We start from the raw sequence: 15,107 nt of genomic DNA on the forward strand, positions 1-15,107 counted from the left end.
CCAACTCTTGCACCGGAGGACAACTGTTCTAACCACTTGGTTACCGCCACCCCAATCCTCCTTCCTGTCCTCTCAAACCCCGCCGGTCCATGCAGATGACCTCTTGTCCTGAACCTGGTTCTGCTTAAAGTTTCTTCCTTATGAAAGAGTTTTTCCTTTCCACTGTTGCCTTCATGCTTGCTCAAGATGAGAGTTCTGTGATGGTTAAACTCAAAGCAGTCTGCTCCTCTGATAGTGTTATTAACTTAATTTTTATGTATATTAATGTTTCTGTTCAGTGCCCTGAGATGACTTCTGTCACTTGGTACTATATAACTGAATTGAATTGTACATTTATTTTATTTTTTTAGGGTTTTTTTGCAGACCCTCAAGCACTGACTCACGGATCCCCGGGGGTCCAGGGACTACAGTTTGAGAATCACTGGTTTAATTGTTTTAAGTTAGTTTGTTTTTACTCTGCTGAAACTTTGTCATCTTTTCAAGGGCAGGGAGCTACACATTAAACTTGTGTTTTTATTATGAGTATTGTCACACGTTGAGGATATAAATTATGTGAAAGTAGTAATACAGGTAACTCTTCAAAGGCCACAGCATTTTTAGTGTGCAAGTAGAAGTTTCCTTTTTGGATGAGGATTAAAAACACCTGTTTATGGAAAAAGTAGAACAGGTGAAGTTACATGGTCGTCTGTGAGAAAGGCAAGCAGGAAAAGCACAGAAGTGATGTTTTCTTGCTCTACATCAGGAGTTTGCAACTTTTTCGATCAAAAGAGCCATATTCCCCTTTGTTCAGTAAATTAAGTTTGTCTGGAGCCGCAACAATCTGGTACAACTGTGATCATCAACTGGTGGCCTGTGGAAAGTCAGTCAGAGAGGGTTTTTTCTGCCAGTAGGGGTGACTTTATAAAACTAAAAATATCAATTTTTTTAACATTTGATATTTGTGCAGACTGTTGTAAAGAAAGAAAAGAAGGTTTAACATTTTTGGAACATTTTTAAACAAAGAAGAATTATGCAGGCCTATGATTTTAATTTTTATTGTGGAAAATTAAGTGCCCAACTTTGAAGAGAGAGCGCATACAGTGAGTGTTCTTTACTCTTTGTATTTCTTTTACTATTCACATATTTGCAAAAAAAAAAAAAAGCGGGGAAGACCGTTAAAATTACCCTTTTTTTTATTTTTGTATAACAACAATAAAAATGAATTTTATGTTTTTGGTCAAAGCTTTAAAGAGCTGCTGAAGATGGACTAAAGACCCACTTGTGGCTCCAGAGCCGCAGATTGCAGACCCCTGCCCTACAAGCTCTAAACAGCCTTTATCTCTACATGCAGTAGTTGAGGAGAGGTGGTGCACTACTCTAGGTGGTGTGCAGCTCTAACAGAATGACTGGAGGACATTTCTCTGCAAAACATCAAAAGTTTCAAACACCTCAGATTTCCTGTTTCCTCTTCATTACTTTCAGTCTTTAAAAGGCTAAAATGTTCACTACAGTAATACACACATAATCCACATAAACAGCTAGATAATATGGAAGCAAACAAAAAACTGTAAGTACTGATTACCAAGTACCAAGTGTGGCATCTACCAGTATTTTATTTTAATTTACTTGAAATCCTCTTCCAGCATTTATATGCACAGCTTTGCTTCAAACTGATGATCTGTGGAGAGTGAAGCAGGCTGGACTTGCAAACAAATGTGAGGATAAAAAGTGTCTTTACTTCTTGTTTAACTGATGGCTGTATTGAGTATTTTAGAAGAGACCCTAACAGATGCTTAGTCATGTTAAAATGTTTTTTAAAACAAAAAAAAAAGTGTCAATATGCTGAATTTTACCATTTCATGATGAAGAATATTTAAGATATCTGATGAATTTACCTAAAGCAAAATTACAAAACATTTGCTAGATTTCAGTATGCACTTTTGACAGACTGTATGAATTTGTTACAATTACTCGTCTTTAGATAGGAGGAAAAACCAAGCTGTGATTTTAAAGTAGTTGATAAAGTTTTATTAAAGAAAAATACCAAAAAAACAATGAGATCTTGGTGGTGTGTGAATGACACAAATCTAAATACAAAAGACTCACAGGAGGAAGCCAAATGGAAAAACAAACTTTTTAATCAGACACTGTAAGATGAATAACTAAATTATGATTTTAAATTTATTACAAACTACACAGAACAAGACTGAAACAACATGGAGTTACAAGTATTCAACATAAGGTTGGTGGTGAAGTTCTTACAGGTATGACCATGCTTATTAAAATAAAAGATAAAAAAAACTTTAATTATTAAGTAAAAATGACATTTTGGTTAAACATGCGTTATCAGACTAATAAAAGCCTGAAGTTTTTAAAGCAGCGTAGATCCTCTGACTCTCTGCTGCAGCTTTTACTGTTCCATCGTCAGTTTTAATCACAGAGAAGATGACAGCAGAATACATCCATGTTTCTTCAGATTTCTAAAAGAAAGTAAATCAAGTGACAAACTATTCTCAAAGCACGTTTAAAACATCATTTGAATGTTAAATAAATACTTTACCTCTTGTTTTTCTGGACCACAGTTTCCATGCATCTCCACAGCAGCTGGATTGTGAAACAGATGATAAATAAAAATGCGACACATTTTGTGCAGAGACTATCCAAATGTTCTCTTACCTTGACAACAGTCACATTTTCTTTTGTGGACTGAACATGTGAGGATAACTATAACAATCAGACTTATAACCAAGACAGAAGACAGCACAAAACTGACTGGACCGACTTCTGGTGAGCACAAGCTGGAATCTGGAAAACAACACATAGAAAATAATTATTGTTAAAGAATGTTATGTCATAAATATAATTTTATGAACGCTAAAAGTTTGCCTTGATTCTATCAGGTGACAATTATTCAAAGCATTACTTACATTTTCTTTTAAATAAACCCCTATGATGCAGTTACCTTTAGCATCCACTTCTTTTTTTCCTTTTCCAAATAATATCTGTCCACATGTGGCCACGGCACAGTAATAAGTCCCATCATCAGAGGAGCTGATCTTCTTGGATAAGTCATAACGGCATCTTCTTTGAGTGTCAGATGTCTCATCACAATTAGGAGGTCTGTACCCATCGGTGTAGATCATATCTGGATAAGAGTTTTCTGACCGGGCTCTGAACCAGAACACACTGGAACCTCCTGAACACGTCTCGTCCTCAGAGGCCGAGAGAACCGAACACTGCAGAGTCTCGGAGTCTGCTGGATGAGCAGGATCCGATACCACCGTGTAGTTTGAAATCCTCTCAGTGTTTCCTAGAATAAGAATAATAAAATATTAAACTTCAAGGACTGATGATCAAATGTACAAATTTTGAAGAGGTTTATAAACTACTTTGTGTATTCCCACATTTTTTTTACATGTAGAAATGTGTATAATTTATTTAAAGCTGCTGTAAGTTTGAGTTTTTTGTAAAGTGTTACCTTTTATATACAAATAAATCCCACTCCATGTAGATTTAGTCCAGTCCATATGAGCGCAGTGATATAGTCCTGCATCTTGTTGAACTGTCCTCAAAATTGTTAGTTTGTTTATTTTTTCATCATTCATTGCACTAAATCTTGAAGCAGGAAATTCTGGCTCAAAGTTGAATTTGATGTTTTTTTGATACATCATAATTAGTTTCAGAGTTTCTCCTGCACTCTGTTTGTACCAGTGAAGCCATGTGATGCTTTGAACTCTCTCGGAAACAGCACAGGTCAACGTAACAGGATCACCAAGCTGAACTGTGACCACTGGAACCAAAGCATCTGTAATAAATAAGAAAGAGCAAATCATCTTTAAAGTTAAGTAGTAAGGAGTAATAGAACACTGAAGCATACCAATTATTAGGAACCTAAATGAGAAATTAGTTGGTCATAGCTATAGGTAATACTCACATCCCTGACAGAGCTGAAGTAGTGTTACCCACAACAGAAGCATGGTGACTCTGTGCTTGGCTCAACTCTTAATGTCTTAAAGGACAAAAGGAGGAGTGGTGATGGAGTGAGAAGAATCTGATTGGTTTTCACAGAATACATTCAACGTGCATTTTTCCTCACCTTCATTCACTTCTGTTGTGTCTAAAGTTGTTTAGTTTTTAATTGGCACATTTTTTTACAATGAAACTAAAATCTTTTTTTATTATTGTTACTAAAATATTACGTCATTATGCAACATTTTCTAATTTTATATTGAAAGTCATACTTATGAGTATTATTATTATTATTATTAATAATAAATATAACCTTACATTGGGAGAGTGGGTATCCTCAGGAGTTTCAGGCTTTGGGTGTTTATGAGTGAAGGTAGGATGAAGTGGAAGATGGATCAATGAATCAGGGTCTTGTACTCAGTAATGAGGATGTCGTTTCAGTCATTTATCAATCAATCAACCTTTATTTAGACAGGTAAATCCCATTGAGCCTCGAGGACTCATTTACAAGAGAGACCTGATTTCAACAAAGAAAGATGACAACAATGGACAACAGCAACAACAATAAACAGTTATAAAAAAGCATACTACAGTTTTTTTTTTTTTTTTTTTTTTTTTTTTTTAACAAATAGGATGGCTAAAAGGAAAAGGTAACAAAACAAAAAAAAAACAGCTAGACAATGTTTATGTGAAGAACACGCTCAGTCCAAAGGCAAAGCTGTCGATTCTCTAGTCTGGCTGTCACCTTTCATGCCAGAGATTTAAATTTAAATCATCTTATGTTGAGAAATCATGAAGATGTCATCATTTTTCTCTAAAATGTTATGCTCCGTCTCATGTATTTTTTCTGTACAACGTCTCATAACAAGTATTCATACGTTTTTTTGTTTTCTCTCACATTTGATATATTGTCCTATACTACCTTCCTTTTCATACTGGACATTGGTTTTGTTTCAACAAAATTCACTTTAAACCATTTTAAACACGTTCTGAAACTGGTTTTAGCTTAATTTTTAATGCATGAAATGCATTAAGGAATCATACTTTATCATTAGCTGTCACATGACAGAAAACTTTTTTCATTTTCAGAGCTGGATCAAAGTTTGGTGGGGTCTTTGAATAAATCTTTATGCGGGCCACTTCAATCTGAGTCCAGCATGTATGACCCAACTCGGCACCAAACATCTCATATTTTCTGTTCACTGATTTGAATATTCAACATCTAACATTTTTTGTTGATTACAAGAGTCAGAAGTAATACAATGAAAAAAATGTTTTAATAAATCATGTGTAGGAGAGTACGGTTTTCAAACCACGTCAACCACTTTATTCAATTAATAAAATTAAACATAAAGTCTAAATTTAACATACTTGGGCTTTTTGTTTTCACAGGGACTCTTTCTACATTTCAGAGATCAAAACTTCAAACAGACTGAATTAAGAATTGAAAATTCTTCATTTCACTACTTGCAGGTTACTTCAGTTACTGATTCAGTTACTTCCAGGAAGACGGCGCCGGTGTGCATGGCCTGCCGTCTGCCTCTGTCTGCTGTGATCGTGTTATTTCTGTTATTGTCATTTCTCATCTGCGACATCAACTCGTTACTGGTTTATCAACATCAATTACTTTTAGATCTTCGATTATCTGCTACCAAGCTTGCCTATTTTAACCACAATGAGCAGAGCTCTGGGCCTGCTCCTCTCCTGGTTGATGTACCAGTGGGCCTGAGCCGCGCTGCGCCCAGAGACAGTGCCTCAGGTGCTGGAGAAAACGTGTTGGGTGGCTGTTGAAGCTTAAAGCCGCCCTTGCAAGTTCTGCTATGACCTTTCCAGCTGATCATCAACATGTCCATCTCCTGTCCTGGCGCTTCGTGGATCCTATCATGCCTTGTTTGGTTCCGTTGGTGGGATCCAGTTCTCACAGTGGGCCTGTTCCCCACTGTTTTTATGGTTTTAGGAGTCACAGGACAAACTCTCTAAATTGGAGACCGCAGGTTTGTGCTCAGTGGTCATCTTCTCCTCAAGCCGTGGTTCCTACAAGGATGGCCCTGCCAAATGTCAGGTCCCTGGCTAATAAAACTTTCATCTTAAAGGACTTTCCTGTTTCAGTGGATTGGAATTTCTCTTTGTGACAGAGACTTGGTTGTGTGCTGGTGAGTTTACTGTCTTTTTGGAACTTTTGCCTTTCGGATGGCTCTTTTTTTAAAATGCTCCATTGACATTTGATTGAGGTGGAAGAATAGTGACTGTTTTTAAGGAATATTTGAAATGCAAAAAGCTCCAATTACCAGGTATTTTTTCCAGGTTTAAACTGCTTCTTTTTGAGCTGGGTCACTCTCAGCCAGGGCTGTGCACAGTCTTCTACAGACAACCCAAATACAAAGATTTATAAATTATTTCTGACTTTTTTGCTGGAATATTGCTCAGATATGACTGGGTTTTAATCATGGGGGATTTTGACATTCATGTGTGTTGTACTGAAAAGCCTTGGGCTCAGGAGTTGATAAATCTTATCCAATATTAACTTTGTGCATCGTGTTGTGGATCCCACTCATCAGCAGGGTCATACACTTGAGATTTAGATTTATCTTATGGTTTAGCCGTTGTTAATTTAGAAATTGGGGATGCTGTTTTTTCTGATCACAAAGTCTAAATCTCTCACTCCAGCCAGGCACTGTTGGAAATTTAACTCCTCCACTGCTGCCCTCTTTTCCTCCTCTAATTCTGTTACTGACTCTGGACACAATTTGTCTTACTACACAGAAGCTGCTCTCTCAGCATCACGAGTCTTGTCTTAAGACTGGATCTAGTGGTCCAGTTAAAAATCAGGCACCCCAAGCTCACACCACAGCTTTGATTAAATGAGACCATCCGAGCAGCCAGATGGCAGTGTAGAAAAGCTGAGCGCAAATGGAAGGAGGACAAAGTCCAGGTTTATTTTATTATGTTGAAAATGTGTTGGAAATTCTATCAGACCAACGTTAAAATCAGAGAAAAGCAAATATTTATCCCAAATTATTGCTCAAACAGTCATAATCCCTCTTTTTAACACCATTAACTCCATTTTAAGTGTCTCAGTCTGCCAGCATGGAGGCCTCTGATGTCACTTATAATGATTTTATCAACCATTTTGTTGACCAGGTCATCAATTCCTCACTCCGCAGATGACCCCTCTGTCATTGTCCCTTGATCCGTTGTCTTCAATTAGTCTGAGTTCATGGTGGTGGGCTTGATGTTTTTAAACATGCAGTAGTAAATCCATCCATTTAAAAAAAAAAATGGACTTGAACCTTCAGCTTGTTCAAATTTCGGACCAAGCTCAAAACTTCCCTTTCTTTCTAAAATCTTGGAGAAAATGGTTGTTATTCCATTAAATACGTTTGATAATGAGAATGTAATTTTTTTGATCATTCATTCTGGTTTTAAACTATTACACAGCACTGAAACAACTTTAGTAAGGGTTTGTAACAATGTTCTTTTAGCAAATGACTCTGGTCAGTTTGTGATCTTTGTATTCCTGGACCTTACTGCTTCTTTTGATACCATTGACCTCAGTATCCTTATATTACAGTTAGAACACTGGGTTGGGATTACACATGCAGCATTAGAGTGGTTCTGTTCTTATCTGAGTAACGGGAGATTTTGTGTTAATGTTGGTAATATATCATTTGCTTTAGCGCCTTTTTCCTGTGGGGTTCCACAGGACTTGATTCTTGGACCCCTTCTGTTTTCACTGTATCTGCTTCCTTTGGGGTCTATCCTGAGGAAAAACAGTATTTCATTAATGGTCTCTTTCATCAACATTGTTATGCCGATTGTCAGATTCAGCTGCCCTTAAAACCCAGTAGTTCATGCACAATTCAACCTCTGTTAAATGTCTTGATGATGTTAAGGCACTGATAGTGTCAAATGAATTTAGCATGCATGGCTTTTTTTTATTTTTAACAATCAGAAAACTGAAGTTATTGTGTTTAGCCTTAGCTCTACTGCTGTCTGTTCCTGTAAACCTTGACTCTCTTGAGTTATATCTTAAGCAGTCCGTTACAAATCTCAGGATGGTTTTAGACTCTGATTTGAAGTTTAATAAACAGAACTCTGTTCTCCAGAAATGGTTCTTCCAGTTGAGGCAGATAGCAAGCAGAACTGACCTTGAAAAAAACAGTCCATGCCTTCATTACAACCCAACTTGATTACTGTAATGCTCTTTATGTTGGGTCAGTCAGGTTTCCCTTTCACGTCTCCAGTTTGTCTAAAATGCTGCGGCTCGGCTCTTAACAGGAACTCTTAGATTTGATATTTCAGTAGTTTAATCCTTCCTTCACTGCCTCTCTGAAGATAGAATAAATTTTAAAATTCTCCTGTTGACCTTTAAATACCTAAATGGCCTTGCACCCTCATATCTCTCTGACCTACCATATGTTCCTTCTCGGGCGCTGAAATCATCTGACCAGCTGTTTTGGTTGTACTAAAAAAAAAAAAAAAAACAGATTGAAGCTCACTGGAGATTGAGTTTTTTCAGTCTCAAGCCCTAAACTTTGTAAAAAAAAAAAAAAAAAAATCAACACATACGACATTACAACACTGTTTTATTAAAATAAAGACTTCACAGCTTTAGCTTTGAATTAAATATTTATGTTTATATTGCAAAGGAGCCAGGTAAGGTTATGTAATTGTTTTTTTTTTCCAAATCTAAATCATCTAAAACTGAATCAGCAAATTAAAAATATTTGTTAAACCAAAATATTGTAAATTTTGCACACATTCACAGTGATCCTTTAACTTGTGAATAAACACTTTCTTCAGTTCTCAAGTCTCTCTTCTTGTTTCCTCTTGGTGCTTTCCCTCCGGAGAAATGTAAGGCAACATAATTCAGGTCTTGTCCATCTTCAGTCTGTGTAGAAATTTACATTTTTATCTTAAAGTTACATTGTCACACCAAGTACTAAACTCTCTAGTTTCAAATAAACAACTAATCATGGTATTTGGTGTCATTACTTACATTATTTAATTCTAGCTGGTTCAAGTCGTCGGGTGTTTTTTGGGAAGAGAAGCTTTCTGCGCACATTGAACAAACAAACTGAGTCTTTTGGATTCTCAATTGTGCTCAATAATAAATAAATTGCTACTAAGCTAACGTTCATACAGGTATCTGAAAATATATATTTCACAACATTGGACTGAGTAGTTGTTTACTGTGCTATACGTCCACCTTTTAAAGTTTTACATTTAACACAGTGAACAGCACTTACCTTTTGACTTCTCAAATGCAGATTTTTTAAATCGGTAACTGATGAAAACGATATTTACAGTCACAGAAACGGCCAGGCAGATTATTGTAACCATCAGCAAAAGAAAGTCAGAACTTGGCGTTTCATCTAGAAAAACAAAAGTTTTAAAATTACAAAGTTTTTTCAGGAAAAGTTTTTTGTTTGTGAAATAACTGGGGGGAGAAAAGCATTTGTTTAATTTCTCAAGTATCGTAGAAGCGTACCGTTCTTCAGATTAGTTCCATTTCCAAATAATATCTGTCCACATGCGGCCACGGCACAGTAATACGTCCCATCATCAGAGGAGCTGATCTTCTTGGAGAAGTCATAGCTGCATCTCCTCTCAGTGTCACGTGCCTCATCACAGTTAGCAGGTCTGCTCCCATCAGTGTAGAGGAAGTCTGGAGTAGACTTGTCTGATCTGAACCAGAACATGCTGAGACCTCTTGAACACGACTCATCTTCAGGGTCCGAGAGAACCGAACACTGCAGAGTCTCCAAGTCTGCTGGATCTGAACCTGTTGTCTGCTGAACAACAGTGTACTGGGATGTTCTTACAGTGTTTCCTGGAATAATGATTAAAAAGTCAAACAAATCAGTTACTTATGAACATGCAATAAAAAGCCAACAACTGTTGATTATAGTTTATCTGTATATTTTAAAGCAAGAAAAAAAAGTTTTTTTTTTTATTCTCTTGGGAAAATAGAAAAGTTCTGTTTTTATGAAAATAATCTTATCAGAGCCTAATGATAAATTTAATGTTTTATGCCGTTGCAGCCATGTTTAATAACCATGGATTAGATACAATTTCTGGTGTCAAGCAGACAAAACAATGTATTGGGTACATGTATCTGGTGCACAAATCTTTTAGAAAGTTTTGAATACATTTCTACTGTCCTAAAATAATTCAATATGTTGTCATTCTTCCTTTCAGTGGCTCTCCTTGCTGGGTTCATCACATCGAGAGGCTCAAAATGAGATATTTGTTAAGAGCGTCTCTCTTGCTCTCACCCAGGTTCGTTGGCCGGAGGGAAACTAGGGACGACTTCACTTTTATTATAACACTTTATTTAAAACAGGAAAGCTATGTTAACAGGATACAAACAGATCTGGAGAATTGATCAAAGATGTCAACGAACCCCAAAATGCAAATCAATTCTTAATATAACGTGAAAATACAGCGGGTTTTGTGCTGTTGGCCAGTCCCACCTCACTGGATTCACTGCTCTGACCTTTTGCACCATCCAACACAAGTTATTTTCCCAGGAGCTAAACAGAAGACCTTTGTAAATCTATGAATTTCATGGTGTTATCGCATAGGACCGAGGTGTTATCAGAGAGCTGCACATCTGCCACTTCTTCCTGCTGCATTCCTTCAGCTTTAACAAAACACGGCCTCTGTATTTAAGCAGGCCCTCATTATTTGTGCTGCAACCATTTGCCACTACTCCTCTATGTAAAATACACATTAATTGATCATAATTACTCATAGCAGTTGATTAAAACAGTTTAAACCGCCAACATATTTGACAACTGGTTTACACCTGATGCCATTCATGACACAACCTGGGCTAGAACTTGCAAACATCACGACTGCATGATTGTTGCATTTTCAAAAAACTTCCTGCTGCTTTAAAATTGCGGACGTCAGCAAAATTATTCGAGCAGAAAAGAGCCTTTAAATAAAACTTAGTCAAATGTTGCTGCTAAAGCCATTAAACCAAGTCATGATATCACATTATCTTTTACCCTAAAATTGAACTTTTTTTTAATGTATATTAATTATTTTTCATCATGTGCTTGCAAGTGGTTTTAAATGATAATGGTTAACATGAAAACTTAAGTTTCATATTAATTTATGTGGATAAGATTACAAAAAGTAGTCAAATAAAGTTCAGCATTCAGACACTTTTTTTCTAAGAGAAAACAGCTTAAAAAGGGAAAAATATTCTTAAAAATGTAACAACGTGCAGCTGAAGACAAACACTTCACGATGAAAGTATTTAAAGAATGCTGCAACCAAGAATATGAGTTACTCTTATTATCTCAAAAGTTGCACAAGAAGAAATGCCTAAAAAAAAAAAAAAAGACACTAAACAAATGAACCAGACTGATGAGCAGCTGCATTTCTGTACTACAGCTAAACCTAAAGTTGATCATCCTCATTAAAAAAAAGTCTTGAAGTTAAAATGCATTCACTTTACACTACTAAACATGTACAGACTTTGTAAGTATGTGAAAACTAAAAACATACCAGAATATTAACATTGCTTTACCTCGTATTGACAAATATGTTCCTGACCAAGTAGATTTAGTCCAGTCCATATAAGCACAGTGATACATCCCCTCATCTTCTTTACTTGTCCTCAGAATGGTCAAAGTGCTAACGTTCGAATGGAAACTTGTACTGAATCTTGAGGCTGAAATTCCAGGTCCATAAGTAGGGTTTGTATTTCCACGCAGCATTGTGATCAGTTTCAGATTCTCTCCTGCAGTCTGCTTGTACCAGTGAAGCCATGTACTGGTGTGAAACTTCTCAGTAAAAGTACATGTAAAAGTCACCGACTCATCCAGCTGAACTGTGACCACTGGAACCAAAGAATCTGCATTAAATGTGAAGAGAGAAAAAAAGTGATGTGAAACTTCAAGAAATTACAAAAAAACAATGAAATAATCTTAGATGACAATAATCGTCAACATCTTTACGTTATTTTTCTGAGAACATACCGTGTTTCAGTGTGTAAATAGTACTTACATCCTTGATGAAGAAGCAACAGTGTAACCCATAACAGAGTCATCGTGACACTGACCTCATTGAGATGCTTTATGCTTAAATACCAGAGGGAGGAGTGATGATCCAGACTGTAAAAAGTGCTTTGTTGGTTACCTCAGTACACAAAGTGCACTTCCTATACAACATGGTTTCACCCAAAAAAAAAAGAAAAAAAAAAAAAAACCAACACCTTAAGAAGTTTAAAAATCTGACATTATTATACATTGTATATTCTGAGCTGTCCCCCTAACATTTGTTCGTTTGTTCTAACTGTATCCTCATTCCAAAGTACCAACAAAATTAGGCATTATTTTAATTTTGAGTTCATAAAAGTTGCGAGTCATACAGGCAAAACTTTTGTTTATACATGCAAATTTCTAAAAATGCCTCATCTTTTGGGTTTTAGAATCAAATTTTCTCAATATTTGCACTCAAATCAACTTTGCACAATTTAGAGAGCAAAATAAAAAGATGGTGCATTCTTATGTTGAAATTCCCTTTTTTTTTTTGTTGCTTTGTATCTTTTACTGTTATTGTGTTTAGTTTATTATTATATGCATATAAGTGCAATCCCCCTTATAAATTTGAGGGGGGGGAAAACAACATATAAAGAATTTAAAAAATTACATTATTGGCCCAAGTACAGTTCACAGAAAAGTGGCCTTGAGGGAATGTACAGCCAGAGCAGGTCGGACCAATAATGAGATGAGACTATGGAGACTTTTTGTTTATAATGTTATTTCTTCCTACAGCACTTAACTTAAACTGAGTCCTGGACATAAAGGACACCAAGAAAGTATGCTGTACAGGTTTCATTTTGACAATTTATTTTTAAAAATGTAAAAAATTACAATGTTTAACCACAAGTTTTCCACTAGAGACATGTCAGGAAACAAAACGCATCAATTTGTTGAGCAGAGACAGTGCCCTGGCTGGTGGGACAGTGGTAACAGCAGCACAGATGTGTTGTACAGTGTTCACCATGAGGCTTAACTCCTGATTGAATAGTCAGCCTCACAAGCATGGCTATGCAGAAAGTTTTTTTTTTTTTTAAAGACATGACAAAAGGGCATCTACAGTAAAAAATAAAAGCCTTACATCATCATAATTAATAAGACCAGAGAAAATAAATATAAACATTCAATCTCAAATTTGTGTTTGCATCACCTGATTTGATCGGTCACTTCCTCACCACCTGGAAACCAGCCACAATTAATAGAATAACTTAGCTCTCTTATGAAATTAACATGGATTAGTGTCGGAGATACCCATCATAGCTGGAGAAGCATTTCTGGAAGTAATGAGATTTCTGGAGAGCTCTGAAAAAAAAAAAAAACTGGTGTAAATGAAAACTTAAATGCTGGTTAAAACTGTTATACAGCCAAACATATTGAGAAAATGTAATTTAAATATAAAAACTTCCGATGCATCTGCTTTTAATACCAAAGTGAAACTAACCTACAGTCCAAGGCAGTTGGGTATTGGTTTGCATAGATTGTTATTTAAGGGGTTGGAAGTTCATAAAGGTTCAGCAGTTGTGTTCATGTGAAACACTGTGTTGTCCTCTCCACTGTAGCTCACCACACGCAGATGCTCAGGACGGTGGATCAAATCCCCACGGTGGAGTAAATGTTTGATGAAATCCCTAAATTTTCCAGCTGGCTTATTATCAATGAATGAATAATTATTAGGAATGAATTGGCTTGAACTGGAATGTTTATGATTGGAGGTGAATTTTAATCAGACTCTGTTGGGCTAACATATAACTGGACTGAATTTAACTGTGTTAAAATGCACTGGACTTGTTTACTCTTTTGGTAAAGTGTCATGAACTGAATTAATTCAATTGAATTGATTTGACAGCGGAGCAGTAGTTACAACCTGCCACCTCACATCAAGCAGGTCACAGGTTTGCTGTCTGGAGCCTTTATGTGTGACGTTTACATGTTCTTCTCGTGCAGTCGTGGGTTTTCTCTGGGTACTATAGTTTCTTTTCACAGACCAAAATCATACATTTTTAGTTAATTTGTTACTTTAAAAATGTCCCTACTCCTCCTTGAATTGTCACCTTATCGTATTGGAGGAGTTTGTGCATCTGACTGATCCTAGGAGCTATGCTGTCAGGAGCAATTGTAATTGCCCCTGGTAGGTCTTCCAAGGTAGATTGGTCCCAAGTTGCCAGAGGAAGAATGATAATACTGCAGATTATTATGACCTCGGGACTCGAGGCTCGGTGTCCATGGCTGGATCTACTCTGGAGGGGCGGGTTGCCGGCGGGGCCTATGGACTCGTCGTCGCGGCCTTCTGGGGTTTCTTTATTGTGGTCGCTGGGGATTGCCTAGGGATTCCCTTTGCTTCCCTCTCTGGGGGGTGTGGTTGTCCCTGTTGGGGGACTCTTGGAGCTCCGGGCTTGGGGACCGCTGTGTGTCTGTGGCTCCAGTCTTCCCTGTGTTGCCATTGTGTCCTGTAGGGATGGGTCTGTGGGTCCCCACATCCACTGTTGAACATTTTTATGGAGAAACCTTATATAGTGACAAGCATGCTCACACAGGTGTTTAGATTCAGGTGTTTATCAGATACATGTACACTGCTGGCAATTCTCCCATGACACAAAGAAAAAAAAAAACAGATGGAGCAGCAGCACAATGGATGGATGGAATAATTAAAATTATAACCTCTGTTTCCTGTTTAATCTAGCCCATTCAGAATGTTGTTTAGGGAGAGTGGATAATATTGGTCTTGGGTTACAATGACACCCTGTGATAGACTTGCGACCTGTCCAGGGTGTACCTCGCTTCTTGTACAGTGACTGCTGGACATGGGCACAGACGACTCCCGCGACCCAAAAAGGAAGAAGCAAGTAAAAGATATAATGGATGGATTCCAATGGCTTGACTTTCGAAACCTTTTGTGGTGCTCCTGTGCAGAAATCGTGTTTCTCCCAACAACTCAGTCAATGGAGCACGTCAGTACCAAAGCATGAGATTCTTGTGGACAAATGGCCAAACTCTGTTTAGCACTCAAGCATAATCTAATTGAATGGAGAGACGTATCAAATTATATAAATATGAAAAACAAAAACTAAAAGTTTTCTATGCGTGTTTCTTTCGATAGAGTAT

At 37.0% G+C, this 15,107-nt stretch overlaps 1 protein-coding gene across 1 annotated transcript in view; it reads right to left on the minus strand.

The window, feature by feature from the left end:
• Positions 1-12,013, minus strand: part of LOC119408654 — a 13,856-nt gene extending 1,843 nt beyond the window's left edge. The window contains exons 1-7 of the mRNA XM_037675497.1: positions 11,971-12,013; positions 11,492-11,818; positions 9,440-9,781; positions 9,198-9,323; positions 6,237-6,309; positions 5,023-5,039; positions 2,942-3,235 (exon numbers count right to left, since the gene is read on the minus strand). Of these exons, the coding sequence (XP_037531425.1) occupies positions 2,942-3,235; positions 5,023-5,039; positions 6,237-6,309; positions 9,198-9,323; positions 9,440-9,781; positions 11,492-11,818; positions 11,971-12,013 (1,222 nt within the window). The remainder of the gene's footprint in view (positions 1-2,941; positions 3,236-5,022; positions 5,040-6,236; positions 6,310-9,197; positions 9,324-9,439; positions 9,782-11,491; positions 11,819-11,970) is intronic.
• Between the last annotated feature and the right edge of the window lie 3,094 nt (positions 12,014-15,107).

This window comes from Nematolebias whitei, chromosome 4, assembly GCF_014905685.2.
Source record: "Nematolebias whitei isolate Nwh7 chromosome 4, NemWhi1, whole genome shotgun sequence".
NCBI classification, from domain to species: domain Eukaryota; kingdom Metazoa; phylum Chordata; class Actinopteri; order Cyprinodontiformes; family Rivulidae; genus Nematolebias; species Nematolebias whitei.